The sequence below is a fragment of the Porites lutea genome, chromosome 1 (genome assembly GCF_958299795.1).
Source record: "Porites lutea chromosome 1, jaPorLute2.1, whole genome shotgun sequence".
Classification (NCBI taxonomy): domain Eukaryota; kingdom Metazoa; phylum Cnidaria; class Anthozoa; order Scleractinia; family Poritidae; genus Porites; species Porites lutea.
Window position 1 is genome coordinate 59,365,998 of NC_133201.1, and position 18,269 is coordinate 59,384,266.

Here is an 18,269-nt window from a genome sequence, read left to right on the forward strand (position 1 = left end):
ACAAAGGAGGCAAAACAAATGCAGATAAAAAACCTGAAAGCCTCGGAGTCATGTTAGAAAACACATTTTAATATATCGAGCGTTGGCTATTATTCATAGATTGTTTGCTGTTTGCTATTATTTCATAGATTGTGCTAGCATGATTTTTGGCATCATAACAATAACAAAATTCTCAAACCTGATTGGCTATCATTTGTCCTGATTTGTACAGTAAGCGTGCCACCCTGTACACAGTAAGCGGCCCATAATCAAAGTCCCGAAATAGTTGTAGAATAGGACCTTAAACCTCCCTCTATTGAGCTGCCACCTTTTGGTTGTTCCACGGAGAGTTCTCAATTGGAGAACTCTCGTTAAAAGCGGCCATCAAGCGCTTGATACACTTAGTGCTTAGTTTGACTTTATTTCAAGCTCTATGATGAAGGAAAATACAGTCCGAGATAAGAGGTGATGACTGGTTGTGGACCAGTAATTCGCAGTTGGGTCGCTCGCCTCCCATCGAGTGCTTGTTTCAAAAGAAAGTGATGCTTCAACTTAAGATTAAATTCTGCTTATTTACACTGTACAACGAACCTCTATGTTCATTATTCAGCGGCTACATGCCAGTACCCTAAGGATGGCCGCTTAACAGCGGTTCAACTGTAGTTCTGCTTATGAACAGTCATCGGACCTGGGTCCAACAGGAAGTGACCAAGGACTCTTTTTGCCGAGGTCTGCGGGTCACGTGGTCTGAGCGAGCTCGTCGTCGAACGTCACCGAAGTGCATTGACCGAGAAGGCCTGGGAAGACGCCGTACAGGGACCAGGCAAGGACTCTTCCACAGGGCTCAGCATGCCCATAACTATCTCGGTTGGTTACCCAAGATGGCGTCCGTGTCCGTTACTTGACTGTTGCATTGCTTTTACCAGATTTAAAGTAAACATTCTACATTTTTTTGGCTAAAACGAGCATAATTACAAAAACTGTCATAATTATTGGCATAATTTTAGATCTAACTCCTCGTAGCATATTATGGTACTTTTGCAACCACAATCTATCGAAGCCTAAATGGAACTGATTTGTGCAACGTTTTTGGAATAAAATTTACCGATTTGCCCGTAGTTAATTTCGGGATGATTATAAATTGTGTTTATACATTCGCCCGCGTCTCCTGCACTGCATTCTAAATTTTAACAAAAGCGAGGCAGAAAACTTACTTAGGAAAGTGAGTAGTAGACTGCTAAATTACAAACAGAGGAAACCAAGCGAGTGGCTGGGATTCAAGACGACTTTTATTAAAATATTTATGTATCTTAATAATATTCTTTGTTTTGACTGCAGTGGTGCAACAAAAATTGTTTCTAACGGAGTATTCGTTAAGACTTCTAATACCGAGTATTTTGATAGGTTACCTGGAGTCCTCAAGAAAAAACATTTCAAACAGAAATGAAAGATGCTTAAGACTTGTAAAGATCATGCCAGTATTTGGGGCGCTGGCGCTGCTATTATTCTATGCCCCCATCTTACACCTCTCTTGGCTGGTCTGAGTTCTTTAAGTCACATTGAGAATTTGAGATGTAGCGGTTTAGCGTTACTGACAACTCACTGAAGTTAATACAATTAAAGGATTAGCGATCAACACGTCTGTTTTTGATTCTATTTGCGGTAACTAATAGACAAATTCCACATATTTGGATCTGTTAACCGCGAAGTAACATGTATATTTGTTTAGACCAATCAAAACCGAAGCTTTGACCAGGTTCTATTAACATGCCTAAGAATAGCCATGTCAGTACTAAAGCTGCACTAATTGGTAACTACAAAAGCCGCTCATTCTCTCTCGGGAATTCTTGACTTGTCATAGTATTAAAAATACATTGCAAGGAATTACTGAGCTCTTGTTTTCTGTATTTCCTTTGTTTTTTTTAGGCGGGGGGGTTGGGGGTGGGGGGGGGGAGGGGCTGGGATGGAATCAGAAAGTAATAACGTGCTGTTCTCAAGAACATCTTTTCCGGTCAAGAAAAACGAAAATTAGACTTCATCTTGGTAATGACACACAAATAAAACTTGGAATCTTGAGATAATAGCGGGATAGCCGCTGATATGTTAGGCAGGCTATGTTATGACTCTGGTTTAATGGTTACTCCACGTCGTATCTGGCCCCATCCAATTAACCTGTAAGAAAACCAGCAAAACGTTCAGACAAAAAGGGTAATGCAAGGAAAACATTACAAATCCTGTTAGAGCGGTTTTCACTTGACTGTCGAAAGGGATTGGTTTTGGTTTTGGTTTTGGTTTTACTACGCCCTTTGGTTGGCTAGTGTATTTACTTTGGTTTTGGTTTTACGACAGTCAAGTGAAAACCGCTCTAAAATAAACGCGGGGTTTTGTATATAAATTACAGAAGTTTGAAGGGAGGTCCTCACTTAAAATAAACAATATCAAAATTACTAAAACTGACTAATTACAATCAAACTTCAAGACTTGGCTATTACGCAAATATAAAAATACTGAAAAGCTAAAATGAAAATATAACAAACTAAAAATACTTTGCAATTAAACCATCTTTATGTCCCACTTAAAAATTTTGCGTGGCATGGGTTTTCTTAAATGATTGGGGAGACATGTCCAGTAGTTAATGCACCGATGATAAGATTTAGATATTGAATGGTACTAAAAATGAGTCGCGGTGTCAGAAACTAAGAGACAATCAACATCACCAAGTCCACAAAATTGTAAACTTTTTTTCTGACCGCCCGTCTCTTGGTTGTCATCATATTCCACTGCACTCATAATACAATAATATAATTATATAATACATCCTAGAAACGTTTAACGAGCAGTATTTGCCTGCAAAGAAAGGGATTCATTGCAAATCGTATCCAAAGAACACGAGAAACATTTGAATTATGAATTTACAGTTCTATGGGCTTTACAGCATACAGCCGACTCTCTCTTAACGGACACCTCTGTAAAACGGACACTTAGAGTTGGTCCCTACCTTTCTTTACTCCTTTTATTTGACTCTCTATAAGATGGACACCTCTCTATGACGGACACTTAGTGCCGGTCCCAAGGGTGTCCGTCTTAGAGAGAGTTGACTGTACCATAAATGACCACTCCATGGTTAAATGGGATTGCAGTGTCATAAAAATAACAGTGATCAGTGATGATGATGATCACATCTAGAGGATCATCAAGACTTCAACTATCATTTGGGGTTCTAAGATGTAATCATACTAAGAAAAATTACTGTATTCATGCTTTGCAAAACAACCATAAATGTTTAACTTAATGCCCAAATAAAAACGAAACTTTCTTAAACTGTAATAACAGCACCTTTCTGGAATGGAGACAATTGGCACACTACCGTATATTGTAGCAAAAGAAGCCAAGTCTCACTGTCTGCGTAAGTCAGCACTGCACAAAAGCAATTAAGGTCCCCTCCATAAGAATCTATCCCTATTTGAGTGTATGGGGCCTGAGAGGCCAGTTCTCGCAAAAGCAAAACATACACATACCTCCAATGTTTCTCAACTCTCCTACTGAGAGCAATTTTTTCACCAGTTTCTGTACAAACTGGCTGAGTGAGTACAATTTTTGCTAAATCTGCCTTGACTGCTAACACACGGCCGCCGGTGGACAACGAACCAATGTTTACCATCAACACTTCATTTTTGGATAATTTTTGCACCTGAAAAACAAATTATAGATTGCAAAATAAAAAACATCTCTTTGCTTTAACAGAATAAAATATTCTATCAAACCTCTATAATTGTGCATCTGATTGTTTGTTCCTATAGTGTTGCGGTTCAACTTTATCCTTGGCGTAAATTTGCGTAAATTTTAATTTACTCTGTTTTGGGTGTGGTCATCAGTTCTTAGTGTGCAATAACGAAATTGAAAGAAAAAGAAAATGAAATTTGCACCAAGAATAAAATTGAACCACTAAGTCTATGTGCATGCATAAGACGGACAACCTTCCCTTCCCAAAGTCCTTAATTTTTTGCTGGTTGGTTGGCCACTTTATTAAATTACTTGGCCTACGTGGGACCTCATTAAGGCTGGTTTTAGAGACTGCTCTCAATCAAGAACTTACGAGAGGTCGACTTTGGGCAGGTCTGCCATGAAATGTTAATACGGAATGTGGGTCACACCTATGCATGTAATTTTGGTGTAGGAGGAGACTCTTATTGCTTGCTGCAACATTGCACAATATCAGGTGAGTTCATACAAAGCAATTTAACAGTTACACACAATTTGACACTTGGTTGACAAGGTGGACATCACTGCTGCTCACCTTGGCTCCCTTTTTATCGCCCTCAGTTCTAACTCCCAGCAGTCTTCTCAACAAGAAGTAACTAATTTCCAACTCTGTGTAAATCTCAGGAAGTGTACCAACAGCACCCAGTACCTGCCATGAGCAAAATATCAAAAATATCAAATATCAAAGTATCACAACAGCCATTACAAGTATCACAATAGGTAAGAACACTACAGCAGCAGCAGCAGCAGCAAATAATTGCTTTCTTGAAAGATGGTGGATGGTTTGTTTGCAAAAATAAAATTATTCTCTGATCTATCAGTGGTTTCCAATACTAATAATTATTGTCTTTACAATAGTAAAAAAAAGAGAGAAAACTACTTATTAAAGAGTGACTATGAAGAACTAAGCCAGGCACTTAGTCAAGAAACCACCAAATACAAACCCTCACTAAAGGCATCAACTTTTTTTATGTACAAGAAAAAAACCACATCTTATTGGTTATCAGTTAACTGCATGCAGCACATGAAAATAAAAGACAAGGTGGCTTATAAGGTAGAGATTCATGGAGAACGAATGAATGACAAGTGGACTAGTGGGAGGAACTTTGGTGTTGGAGGGCAACAGCTGGTGTAAGTGTGCAATGTATGAAAAATGCATTCAATACCTGTCCTACCATCCTGTCAGCTCTGCATAATGTAGGATCAATTTTTGTTCCAACACCTTCAATGAAAAGCACAGTTACAAGTGAGAAGATTGAACAGAACACAGCCAATACATTGTACTTTTACACATGCCAACTACCAGCACCAGAACAATGCTCGCACAATCTTGTAGAGAGTTCCAAAACTCTAAACCCATGAAATCCTCTTGTAAGAAATTACTTATTTTAAGCTACATAATCTTGTATGCAGATCTCTTGTCGTTGAGATCTGGTCAAATAAGAAAATTCAGTTTTTCTGATTGGCGCATTTGATCATATTTAAATGCTGTGAGCTACTGACATGAGTGTTGTTACCTGCCCGTGCTATGGCATGTACAATTCATTATTTGCGAAGACCTCAGTTTGTTCACAACAAATATATATTTTTTATGAATTAGCCTGAATATAGCCTCTAAACCCTTTTTATCAAAAAGACTTAAAATTTTCTCTTGGTATTAAGATTACTTTTGAAGAGGATATGGTAAAAAAACTGTTGTATAGAAGTTGACGCGTACTACTTTAAGCTTTGAGCGTGCACTATGATAGCTCAAAAATTTAAAGTAACTGCCTTGTTGAATTTGATGTTACAAAAAAGCAACAACAACAACAACTTAAGCTAGGTGCAAACGAACGCAACAACTCCCAACATTTTTGGCCAACACTGTTGGGAGTTGTTGCGTTTGTTTGCACCTAGCTAAAAACTTGACCAATTTCAAACTTTGCAAAACAACTTCCAACAACAGGGTGTGCAAATGGATGCAATATGTAACATCCAACTATGTTGTGTCCGTTTGCACGGGGCTTCAAGCAGTGCATTTAACCACATTTTGTCAGTTTGAAATTTGTGGCTCTATCAAAGTCGTTGCTTAACACGGCCGCCATTTTGAGGATTTATTTCAAGCATGTTCAGTTTTATTGCCCGTCACTTTCCCGAGAGGCAATGACGAGCACAAATCAGATTGTACCAGATCTCACCTTCGGCTTTGTCAACAAGAAATCTGGGTTATGAGACAATAAGCTACACACACTGCCTTAACTACTGGAGGTTAAAGGGGGGAACAGCTATTACTCTTACCGATAAGTCCACCAGGAACAGCAAATTGAAGGTCATTCTGTTCAGCAAACAATGATACAATACGAGAATAAATAGCACGACACTGAAGCTTTCCTTCACTATCCTTGGATACGATACCAGGTCTTACTTCAATTTCTTGATTCACCTGTGAAAAGGATACAAACGATTGAAGGCTTTCAGTATCATGACCTTATGAAGTATGTTTCACAGATTTGACTCATCAACCAAATTTTGGTTGTAGGTGATCAAGTCATTTTCCCTTAGACGAAAATAAGTCCCTCCACAATGGTCTACTCAACAAGCACAATGCCTTTAAATAAATTCAAAGGTCATCGCAGTTAAAGATGCAACTTACGCAGTTACGAAAAGAAAGGCTGAAAAAAGTCAGGCTTGCCGGGGTTTGAACCGTAGTGACCTCTGTGATAACAGTGCTGCACGGCCTGACCAACTGAGCTAGTAAGCCAACTGGGAAATGGTCACTAATCTGGTTTGTAATAATACCCGGGAAGATGAAGATGAAATGGTGAATATTTAGTTGCTGAAAGTAAATCTGACAGGGTGATAGGGAGACTGGTAAAAAGAGAAGGAATCAAATGTACAATGAATAAAGAATAAATTAATGTTACATATGGGTTCAAGGGTGAAAAATGTAAAAAATGTGCTTGGTGATAATACATACAAATAGACCATGACAAAAACAAAATACCTGGAGTCTAAAACTACAATAAAAGTAGAATTAAACAAACAAGATCTTGGACATGTGTAGGAGCTGGTATCAGAGCAAGGTAAGACATACCCTCAGGACACCACATAATATACTTCCTCCAGCAACTCCTCCTTTGAGTTCTTCTACTTCACAACCAGGCTTGTTTACATCAAAAGATCTGATAACTACACAACAAACAATTAACCAACATTACTTCAAAAGTGGGCTACTTTACATCAATATCTGCACCACAAATAAGTATCAGCTACCTATATACACCCTAAAATCTCTGACATATAAGCTCCTTTCTTAACTCCAAATATTGTTGTTTTGTCAATTTAAACAGAAATGGACTGCGATTAAATGCTCTAATTTTCAACAAGGCATTAGTGTATGAAATCCTAGGAACAGTCATAATCACATTGAACTTTAAACATGAAGAATATATAATATTTAGCAGTTCTTTTTCTTAAGGTTATGGACTGATTGTAACACTTAGTAGACAGATGAGATCACACAAATAATAATAATAATAATAAAAGATATCAAGCGCTTTCAACAGGTACTGCTTGTTTTAAATTTTCTTAGAATACCCAGTGGAAATACCTACCTATAAGTCTAGCACTGGATGTAAAATCTCTGACAGGAACTGGAATCTTTTTGCAGATAAATTCACAAATAACTTCAATGTTGTATTTCAGCTGAGCTGAAATTGGAACAACAGGAGCTCCCTCAGCAATTGTGCCTAGGGAAAGAAACAAATATTCAGTTGAATGTCCATGAGTAACCACCTCTCATAGGCATGGCCACTGAACCACCAAAATTTTCCTGGTCAATCACTACAGTTAGAACCTCTAGTTTATGAATGAGAAAGTGAAATTCTTACATTTCACGACTTTCCAGGTTTTCCATGACCTTAGTGTACAAACCCTGTTACTTAATTTATCAAACATGATGGTATAAATTCTCCATAAAAGCTACATCTGTAGAATGCAAAGTGGAAAAGCTCAAGCACATGAACTTGGAGGCCATGCAGCCAAAGATCAAAACATTAGTAATAACACACTTCCAGCACATAAATAGACCCTACCAGATCAAAACACATAAAGTGTTGCAGTCTTGATTCAAAAATAATACAGTCATTAAGAAATAATGGGTGGGGAGGGGGGGGGGGGGGGTTATAAATAGAGAGGGGAATTTTAACATAAGGAAAATGTGTGCAAAATAATTATTCTTTTGCCTCTTCATTTTCTTTGCTGGGTGAGCTGAGCTACAACCACTTGCAAAAATGTCGAAAACACTTCCACGAAAAACTGACCTTTCCTACTTCAAATAGCTGCTTGTCACACATCTGTGAGATATAATACTGACCTCCATCCTCCCTTTCATTCAAAGTTGTTCCTCCAAGTTTTGAGAGTGGTCATGTATTGATAGCAACTTTGATATAGGTTGGAGGGGGGATTACAAGCTCAAGATCACGGGCAGGCTATTTAAGCCAAAATATAGTACAGTGTCTCAGGTACTTTTGCAACTGGTTGTAGCTTGTGCTTACGCAAAACATGGAACAAAACAAATAGCTTTCTAACCCTGGAAAGGGGGTGGCTTAACTGAGGATTTATGGGAAGCAGTTAATAGTTATATAGAAAGAATGTTGACCCTTTTAAACCAATGATCCATTATGAAGTTTTTTCAGATTTGTTCTAAACTAACTTGCGATTATGTCAATGATATCCTATGCCAATCAACTTAAACCCTTGCAACAGAAAAAATTGGGAATCTCCATACTTTCAGTTTGTGTTACTTGAAGTGTGAGTTTAAGAATGAGCAGATTCAAGCTATTTTATCACCTTGCACAAACTTGAGGATCTGATCATACTGTTCTTTTGCTTGGCTCTCTTTGACCAGGTCTATCTTGTTTTGTAGAATAATTATATGTTTGAGCTTCATTATTTCAATGGCTGCCAGATGTTCGGAAGTTTGTGGCTGAGGACAAGATTCATTTCCAGCTACAAAGAAAGTAAAATTTATAATAATAAATTGTGGGCACAGTGGAAATGCCCAGTTAACAAAAGACACAGTGGTGCATCTTTAGTGGAATGTTAATAAAGAGATGAACAACAAATGAAGATTACTTTTCAAAACATGTCCCTGAAGTGTGACAATTTTTTAAAAAACAGATCAACTTTTCAACTCAATTCAAAAGCTAAATTTAATCTTCCCTAAGCTTTCTTCGCAAAACATGCATGGCTTCGGTCACGCAACAATTCATATTCCCAATTTCCACAGTCTCCGCTAGGAATGCCTGGCACAATGACCCCCCTTTTGTGTCATAAATATGAAGACAAAAGGGTTGCAGATTTTCAGTCTGGCTGCCTATGCAAGCGAGACTAATTACCAACTTTTGGGCATTAGCTTTCATCTTTAGTATAGACAACTGTTTGCATGTAGAAGGCCTCATTTCCACAAAATTATCCACGTCAGATCACAAAATTAAATATAACATTGTCACAAAATAGGCATAACTAGCTTTAGAATGTTGATTGATTACATGCAAATTTTAGTTTAAAGATCAGCAAGTGTGGGACTGTTTTGCCTCTGACAACAACCTGTTCGAGAAAATCCAATGAAAGTGCTAGAAAGGGCACCTTAAAATAATAGCAAACTTATGAAGTATAATTATAGTGGTATCTCTTAAATTCATAAGCAAAGTTAGAGCTCTGCAAAATTGTGAAACTTCGACCAAAACTATTATTTTTGTTCCATGACTTTATGATGCCAGATCTTTGAAGGTTCCCAACCTATTACTGTCAAACTTTGTAACTTTACTGATACCAAGGTGCTTTTTTCAGTGGTGTTGATAGATTGATTATCTTTACCAACTCTCTACAACAACACTAACCTACAAGTAAAAGAGCAGCATCCATAACAGCTGCACCATTCAGCATGGTTGCCATAAGAATGTCGTGACCAGGACAGTCCACAAATGATACGTGCCTGAAAACAAATCATTTACAGTGAAACAAACATTCCCTACTATGTTAAATGAAAAAGATGCAGTATTGGATTATAGATCTATAAACCCCAGGTAAAAATAAAACTTTTCCCGGGGGCAGCACCCTGAAAAATGTATTTCAGTGCATTTTGAACAACCAGGGAAAGAATTTTAGCCACGGGGATAGCAACTTTATGTACTTATCTAGCCTCTTCTGGAGGCTTCACTGTCCTGTTGTAGAGAATGAGTGAGAGGATGGGGAGAGAATGGAAAGTGACAGTGATGCCTGCCAAATATCAACAGGGTTGAAGACCTTCTGGCATGTTGGCTCATGCATAAAAATCTAATTTGTGTACTTTATAATGGGGGAATTTTGAGAGACAAAAACCCTCTTACTGGGACCTACAATAGTTTGCTCATTTGTCAAAAGGAAAATGGTGTTAGAAAAACTTATCTAAGATATTCCTTCATCTGAATCCTCCTGGACCAGCAAGTAATGTATCTATATTATCCTACTCGTGAAATTAAATAACGTATCTATATTTTTCCTACTCATAAAATTAAATACGTGTTGATGTAAGTATATGTATCTTGGTAGAAAACTTATGAGCGGGTTTTGTGTCATACAAGGATAAAAGAATACGCAAACAAAAAAAATTCTCTCGAAGTTTTTCTTTGGCAATGATGATTAATTCAATAGTGCAAGAAGGATTTGAAAAAGAACTATTTTCACATACGAATCTTAGCGTTTTGAATTAAACATTAAAGCATTTGCATTTAATTTTTTTCTACTCTTAAAATTGTCAGAAAATTTTACCGCAGCACCCAATTTATGTGTTAAAGCTTAAGTTTATGTTGATGTTGATGTATTGCATGATCGAATTATGCAAAACCAAAACTAAACTTAGTAACATTTAAGACTTAAGCTTATATTATCAAGCATTAAGCTTTCTTCAGTATGTATAAGAAGACTTATGTTTCTTGGCAGACAAATCATGATCTTTTTTGTGTCAAACAAGGATAAGAGAATCTGCAAACTTAATTGAGAAAGCCACATAAAAAAATAATTTTGTTGTAAAGATTTTCTCAGTCAGCAAATAATTAAGTTAATGCAGTCGTGCGGGATCAATTCTGCACAGTATGGAAGTTTTTTAAAGAGTCATATTTTAAGACAGGAATCTTAAGGTCGGCTGAATTGGATTTGAATAATAGAAGGCAATGTTGGTAAGAAATGAAAGCATATAAACAAAGAAAAGAAAAATGATGATAGTCGACGGCTGCACGGTAAGTCATGTTGTTTATTCTAACTTGTAAGCTAAATAAAATCAGACAAGTAGAAAACTAGTGAGGTAATAATCTGAATGAAAAACGACAGAACCTAGATATTTCAGACAGCAAACATGGAAACAGAATAACACACAGAGCAAAAATTTTGAATACACAGTGCAAAAACGCAAGATTGCAGTCCTTACAGGGCGCTCACTTGTCTCCTTGTGGGAATTTTCTTAGGGGACTGGACTTGTAATAATTTGTCTGATGAAAACACCCAGGTCCAGTAACTGGTCCACAAGGGTGAAGGAGGCCATCCACACTCTTAGATTTTTGGCAGGCAACTCCACCACAATGTTTTCTCCTTTTCTTATCCTCAGACTCCTCACAGTCAGTGTCAGTCAGTCAGGAGGCTAGTACTTATCTTCATTTCTTTTCTTTCATATCATGTTTGTTTTTCTTGAACAAATGTTTTGTGAGATAAGTTCAACAGATTTATTATCATAATCTCACTCAAAAGTTATTTTCTGCGAGTAGCCGGCACTTCCCTCACAACTAGACAGTGATTTTTGCTGGTCCTCAGAGAACAACTGCAAGTAACAGTCACTTCATTTATTTTCCTTGCTGTTTTAACTGTGGCTAAATACAATTTAGGCAAAGTCAAACTTAAAATGTAAAAAACTGCCCAGCAGTTTCTATTGTAGCAGCTCACAATCTGCCAGGAAAGCTCAGGTAAGTCAAAGGGCTTAAAGTCTTTAGGAACCAAATTGCCGAGTTTCATTGCACAACAATTTAAAGAGTGTTTTGCAGCTTAACTGAACTTGTGCTGATTTCTTCCCCACCCCTCCCTCCCTTTCAGGTGCCTCATCTATTGTTGATGAGTTTAACTGCTTGAAACACAATTCTTACTGTCTCTGTCATTGCTTGAATAATCCATTACATGTATCTTGAAATCAGATTAGTTGAATCTGTCTGGATGCAGGTTTCCTTACCTAACAAGTCTGAACTTGCCATTACATCCCATTCTGTCACATGGAATCACATCTTCTCTGGCGCTACCAGCAGAACGATAGCAGCCAGGCCTGGGACAGGAACTCCCATCACACCTGTAAATCTACAAAACACACACATCAGCCATCTTAAAGAGAGCGGTATCACAATAATTATCTTAGTTTTTATTCAAACGACAAAGAAGTGTGGGATACTAAACGTGAAAGATCCCCTTAAGGTGTAAAAGAAACAGCCATGCCCTTCTAAGTTAGGTATTGCACACATGCCCACCCAGTTAAACATCCTGATTACCAAAACAAAGAACATTGGCCAATCTGGGGGCACATTTTGTGGCACAGAGTTACACAGGGTTTTTATTGAGAATTCCAGGGACAGGAGAAAGGTTTAACGCTACAGGAGAATATCTCTTAAGAGGCTCCACGCCTGAATAAAAAAATAAGTCATAGGCTATCGAACATTAGACAGAGAAATCTGCACAGTAAACATGGAATTCTCCCAACTCCGATGCCTAATGCAAGCCTGCAAATAACTTTTGGCTGTAGGGTGGTCATTTGACCGGACAAGGACCAGGTTTTGCGAGTCAAGACACCAGTCTGGTAGGTCAAAAAAAGGAAAAAAGGAAGGGAGAGTAACAGACCAGGCCAAGCTTTATCGGTCATCTGACCGATGACTGGCTATTATTTGCAGGCTTGCTAATGAACACTCTGGTGACAATGATCTTCTGAGGTCCAAGCCATGCCCAATGTTGGGGCCCAGTAGCCCTCAAGGGATTTTTAGCACAGACTTACCTTAGCATTTGCATAACCTAGCTTGATAGTGATATTTCGCTCCAGTTCATTCTTGAACCTGACAGTCTGATGAAAGGAAAAGAATGACCATTTTATGGTTTGTCTTGTAAAATCATGAAAATTGAGAACGCTACCAGAATAATTATTACAGCCTGTTAGAGACTGTCCTGGCATAATGCATCCCTTGTGCAAGTACTTCCCATACTTTCTCAATTGATTTTAAACTTAAGCTGGCATTATTTTGCCTAAACCTACATTTTATATAGCTCTGACCCCAGTTGTTCAAGAAGTGATTAACGCTATCCATTGGATAAATCTCTATCTGGTTTTACATTTATTTTTCAACAAGAATTCCTTTTTCATCCCAATAACCAATTAAACACAACCCATAATCAATTATTGGGCCGCTTTAAGTTTTCAATCAATGATCGATTATAATCAATGTTCGGCACACCACTTTTGAGGGCATTTTTGTTCCATTTTCCCCTCACCCTTGCGCTTTCTCCCTTTTCTTGCACTTGTTCCAACTTTCTCAACTAACTCACGGACTTACATGTAAGGGTGGTCTGAGTGGACCACAGCCACCCTTTTCTAAATAGTACCTATGTATAATAGCTGGCAAATGTCCATTTGATATGCAGGATAAGTGGATGGTTTAAGATGGCCTTGTATTATGTAGTTTAGCTGCAGCAGCTTTTACCATGTCTTAATTATTTCATCTTCAAATATATTATTTATTGTTATTGAAAAATGCGACCTTTATTGCCCACCTGTACTCCTGACAAAGCTTTGACAACAGTCGATTTTCCGTGGGCCACATGACCAATTGTTCCTGAAAACAGTATTCCAACCATTCGTTAATACCGAAGTATAGCAACAAACTGAGAAAGGGTGGAAATTGATGGTGACATCTATCCATTCTAGCATCGCTGTGACACAAATTCACTGAACTCACCTATATTTATGGTTGCCTGTCGACTTATAACCTCCGGAGTGAGAGGATTTAACTCTGATATATCCTAAAACAGAAAACGGACATATTATAACTAACTGTAATAAAAAAACTCACGATTCCGCCATATTGGAGAAACAACACGTGATTGAAAAAGTCGCCTTAAAATTTCTTATTTACCAATTTAGATATATCCTGCTTGGCCAAATGCGGTTGTCCTATGGTAATTTGTGAAGAAACACTGTCTGTAGCCATTGCTGAGTGGCCCCTTGTGATAAATTAAACCAGAACACTGAGATTTTCCTTCCAGCTTTTTTCACAAATCCATTGATAAAATGGCGACGGATGATGCAACATACAAGAGGAGGACTGAGGTCTACGGTACAAAATGATTAGTTACCCTAAACCCTCAGGTTAACCCTAAACCCTACCCTAGTGCAACCTCGTCCCCAGGGGTCCCTTTTGTCATGCGCTGGAAAAATCGGGACCCGTCGCCGACCAAAAGGATCGCGGCCTCTGAGAACGAGATTGACCCAAGGCGCGCGCTTGTCGCGCATCTCTTCACAGGTGCACAGGGTACGGGGTATTTTCCGGATATTTTTAAAAACGGAGATTTTTTTTCTCCGTTTTCAAAAAAATACTCATCGTATTCAAATCGTTTTCGCGCATCCCTTGAAAACGTAGTCTCCCTCGAAGCCGCCTTTTTGGATATAACGTAACGTGAAATCCAAAAAACGGCTCCAAGGGAGACTACGTAAAACGCTAAAACGTTGCAAATACGACAGTGTCCTAGCCTGTGAACAGGCTCTCTGTTTGGGGAAAGAGTTCGCCCCTCTACCGAAGGACTGTTCACAGGTTACAGCGTCCGCCATATTATGTACGACTCATATTTCGAAAACCTCGATCCGTTTTCGTTCGTCCACACGAAAAACGACAATCCGGCGTTTTAAAAAATATGCACTCAGAGGACCGTTTCCAAAAAACCTGTGTTTTGGTGCCCCCAAAAGCATTTTTTTGTGGCGCATTCTCGGCCGCGGAGCCTCCTTGGGGCGTGAGCATGAGGACCACGAGGCTCTGGAGACACAGGATTTAAAGTCCTAGATTTTAGGACTTCCGCTCGTTTCCGATTCAAAAGTAACTTGGAGGATCCTCTTTTAAAAGCTTTGAATCACCTAAATTTACAGTCATTGACACTTCGGCAAGAGCAAGTAAACGCTTTTAGAAATGTTGTAGACAAATCAGAAATGACCGGAAGTCTTAATAGTCTAGGACTCCAAATCCTGTGTCCCCTTTATAATACCGTATGCGTCACCAGAGCTTCCTGGTCCTCATGCTCAGGCCCCCAGGGGGGCTCTAGGAAAGAGAATGTGTGTGTGGATGAAAGGCAGCCTAGTCCCCTGACGTTCTTGTTTGATTGATTGATTGATTGATAGATAGATAGATAGATAGATAGATAGATAGATAGATAGATAGATAGATAGATAGATAGATAGATAGATAGATAGATAGATAGATAGATAGATAGATAGATAGATAGATAGATAGATAGATAGATAGATAGATAGATAGATAGATAGATAGATAGTTAGTTTATTAAAACTGCATCGCAGCCAAAGGCTGAATTACGCAATTATTTACAAAAACTTTACAATACTTGAAAATTACAAATGAATCCTAGATAATAAGTCGAAAACTGATTTTTAAGATAATATTAAAAATTCTATATAACATGTTCATATTGAAATATGTTAAAATATAAAGCATGAATATAAGTGGGATAAAACTACAGTCCGGACTGTTTCGACATCGCATATATAAAAGTATTACTTGTTCTGTTCGTGCAAAGCTTTGGCATATTAAAAAGGCGCTATCGTCTTAGGTTAAAGCGTGAGTTGTCATAGTCTGGTGGAAGGAGCACCTTCAATTTATGGTTTGGATCACTGACAATGTTATCAAAAAGCCTGCTACATAATGACCTCGGCGAGGTCAATCATGGACTCTACCGCAGGGTCCGAAATTGCGCCTTCCTGGTCGCCAATGCGACTAAAAATGTAGTCCTGGCGACCAGAAGTTCATAGCTGGTCGCCAGCTCGCAACTTGTAAAGCTGGTTGTTATTGTGGCGGCAGCACTAAAACATGGAATCCGGAATCCAGAAACGGAAACGGAATCGTGGAAACGGAAACGGAAACGGAAACGGAATACGGAATCTGTGAAAGAAGGTTCCAAGCGACCGATTTGAAAAAAAGAATATTAGCAATGACAATGAAATAAATAAACAGATAAAAAAAGACACAAATGAATAAATTAGCTGAGTAGAGGGGAGGAGACCTGCTATATCACTAGAGGAGTCGATTCCGGTGAAAAGACGCTTGATACCGCTATCGGCAATGAATGCAATTCTCATTGGACAGCAAAGCGAGGAGAAAAACGTTACTGACAAAAACTAGTGCCTTAAGAAAAAGGTAAGTTATATGGAGACAGACTTCGTTTGAATCGTCAGAGGCGTCGTTTACATAACTGAAAGGCGTCGCCGTCAAGTTTTTCTCAGTGTCTTTTCTGGGTTGTCTTCAACAGTGTTCAGTTTTATTTATCAAGACAACGTACTCAAGAGAACCATGACATTGTGGAGTCCAAAGAGAAGAGAGAATTGTGCATGCATTTGCTTCATTCCGCAACCGATTAAAACAAAATAATGCGCCATGTTTAATAAGCCTCTTCAACAAAAATACGGACGTCCACGTAAACTCAATTACCGGTACACCAGTATTCCATCAGCATTCAGCTTGGCGAAAAAGTTGAACTTATTACTAAAACACCGGAACTGTGGTCACGTCACCGGTCGGTCATGTGTGGAGTATTCAGTTTGGGGACAATCACGTGGTGTAGTCTGAGGCTAACTACTACTATTCTTGACAATTAGCTACAAAAGTCATATTTAACTGTATTATTCAACCCATGAATTTGTGAATAAAAATTACTCGTAAAATTACTTTCATCGGCCTTGCAGTGCAGTAACCCACACTACGGCAAACCTTATCAAGACACAATAACAATAATATATTTAAGGAAACTGCCAAGAAAACTACGACAAATTCTCTCTGGATTGTACTAAATTGTGTGATGTGAAATTCTTTAATTTTCTATCATTGATATTTGATTCCGTATTCTGTTTCCGTTTCCGTTTCCGTGATTCCGTTTCCGGATTCCGGATTCCGGATTCCATGTTTTAGTGCTGCCCTTATTGTGGACTTTAACGTTCGGAGAAACTGATAAAGAATTGAATCCTCGAAGCTATTTGCAAACAGGTGTCTTCCTTTTTGTCCTGCTGATATTTTTTAACTCAAAGTGAAACGAACCTTCCTGTAATAATACCTCTACAACAGCTACGATCAATACGAGTTGATTTCCAAGCCGCCATGATGTTTTCAGCTGAAAAACGGTAAGTTAAAGTACGTTATGCACTTTGTGGACTGGTACGAGTGATGGTCGTGGCCTGGTAGGAGCAACATGGCGGCTTGACTCGGGTTTACGTTTCTTGATAGTTATCGGAAGAAAATAGAGTTTTGACATGATCAGTGCAGTCATGGGCAGACAGCTTTCTGTTCCTACGCTCTAGGTCAGATAGCTTTATATCTCCAAAAAGTAATTTATGGAAAAAATAAGACTTCACTCGTACACGTACGGTTGCTTTCTGGTATTGGCACAGGCTGCCCAGACGTAGTATGTGTTACTGAATGAATGTATTAATATCCACATGGACAAATTAATGCGATGAGTCGTCGAAACTCCCATGGACTAAAATAGTCTAAAAGTCAAAATATAACAAAACAAAGCTAAGATACCTTCAACTGAACGTATCCTTGTCTTTCCTGGCCGGTTTAAGTGGCATTTTGTTGAGTTTTGAAATTGTAGGTACTATCCACTAAAGAAGAATTAAAGGCTGGCTACAAAACAAACAGACCATCTCCACGCGCCTTCACACGAAGCGCTATAAATTCGAGAATAATCGACGAATCCGCTCCAAATAACCATCGGCTAATCTGCAGGTAACGTGTGCTCCTGCTTCTGGCTCGCTTGCTCCACAAAACCCATCACAACTGCACAATAATTGCTCGCTCATCAACAACCACTGTTGACCTTTACGCTTCGATATGACCGCATACGACCAGGTTTAATACGCGACGTGAATATTCAAGCTTAGCGACCGCGTTCGCGCAACAATGCAGCACTTGCTATGGGAGGGATGGTACTATTGCTTCCAGGTCAATCAATCGGGAAAATAATATTGATGCCCTTGTCATTTTTTAAAAAGATCCAATTTGCCCAAGGAGCACCGAACAGATACGAATCTTATAGCGGAGCTAAAAAAAAATGAGCGGCAGTGGAAAAAGTGAATAAGAACATGTACCACATTTTCTCCATAAAAAGTGAAAACCAGGAAGTTTTCTGGACGTTTCACGTTGCAGTCATGCAAATCAACGGCAAGGAAATGTACAAGAAAGTGTGCTGCAATTAGACCTATTGTTGTTTTT

At 38.6% G+C, this 18,269-nt stretch overlaps 1 protein-coding gene across 1 annotated transcript; it reads right to left on the reverse strand.

Annotated features, from left to right (window-relative positions):
• Positions 1–1,250: 1,250 nt before the first annotated feature.
• LOC140923602 (eukaryotic translation initiation factor 2 subunit 3, Y-linked) lies at positions 1,251–14,093 on the reverse strand. Its single transcript, XM_073373678.1, has 14 exons — positions 13,917–14,093; positions 13,740–13,803; positions 13,555–13,616; positions 12,785–12,850; positions 11,978–12,099; positions 9,624–9,718; positions 8,572–8,730; positions 7,335–7,469; positions 6,815–6,909; positions 6,019–6,163; positions 4,908–4,963; positions 4,277–4,390; positions 3,498–3,670; positions 1,251–2,151 (listed from the first exon to the last, which is right to left on the reverse strand). The coding sequence occupies exons 1-14, from the start codon at positions 13,989–13,991 to the stop codon at positions 2,097–2,099; spliced, it is 1,416 nt and encodes a 471-aa protein (XP_073229779.1). The 5' UTR covers positions 13,992–14,093; the 3' UTR covers positions 1,251–2,096.
• Positions 14,094–18,269: the final 4,176 nt, after the last annotated feature.

Coding starts and splice junctions, on each gene's coding strand:
- LOC140923602 (XM_073373678.1), bottom strand. CDS start 13,991: ATGGCTACAGACAGTGTTTCTTCACAAATTACCATAGGACAACCGCAT. Junction 12,851..13,554: donor AAGCTTTGTCAGGAGTACAG/GTGGGCAATAAA, acceptor TCCTTTCATCAG/ACTGTCAGGTTCAAGAATGA. Junction 9,719..11,977: donor GGCAAGTTCAGACTTGTTAG/GTAAGGAAACCT, acceptor ATTTGTTTTCAG/GCACGTATCATTTGTGGACT.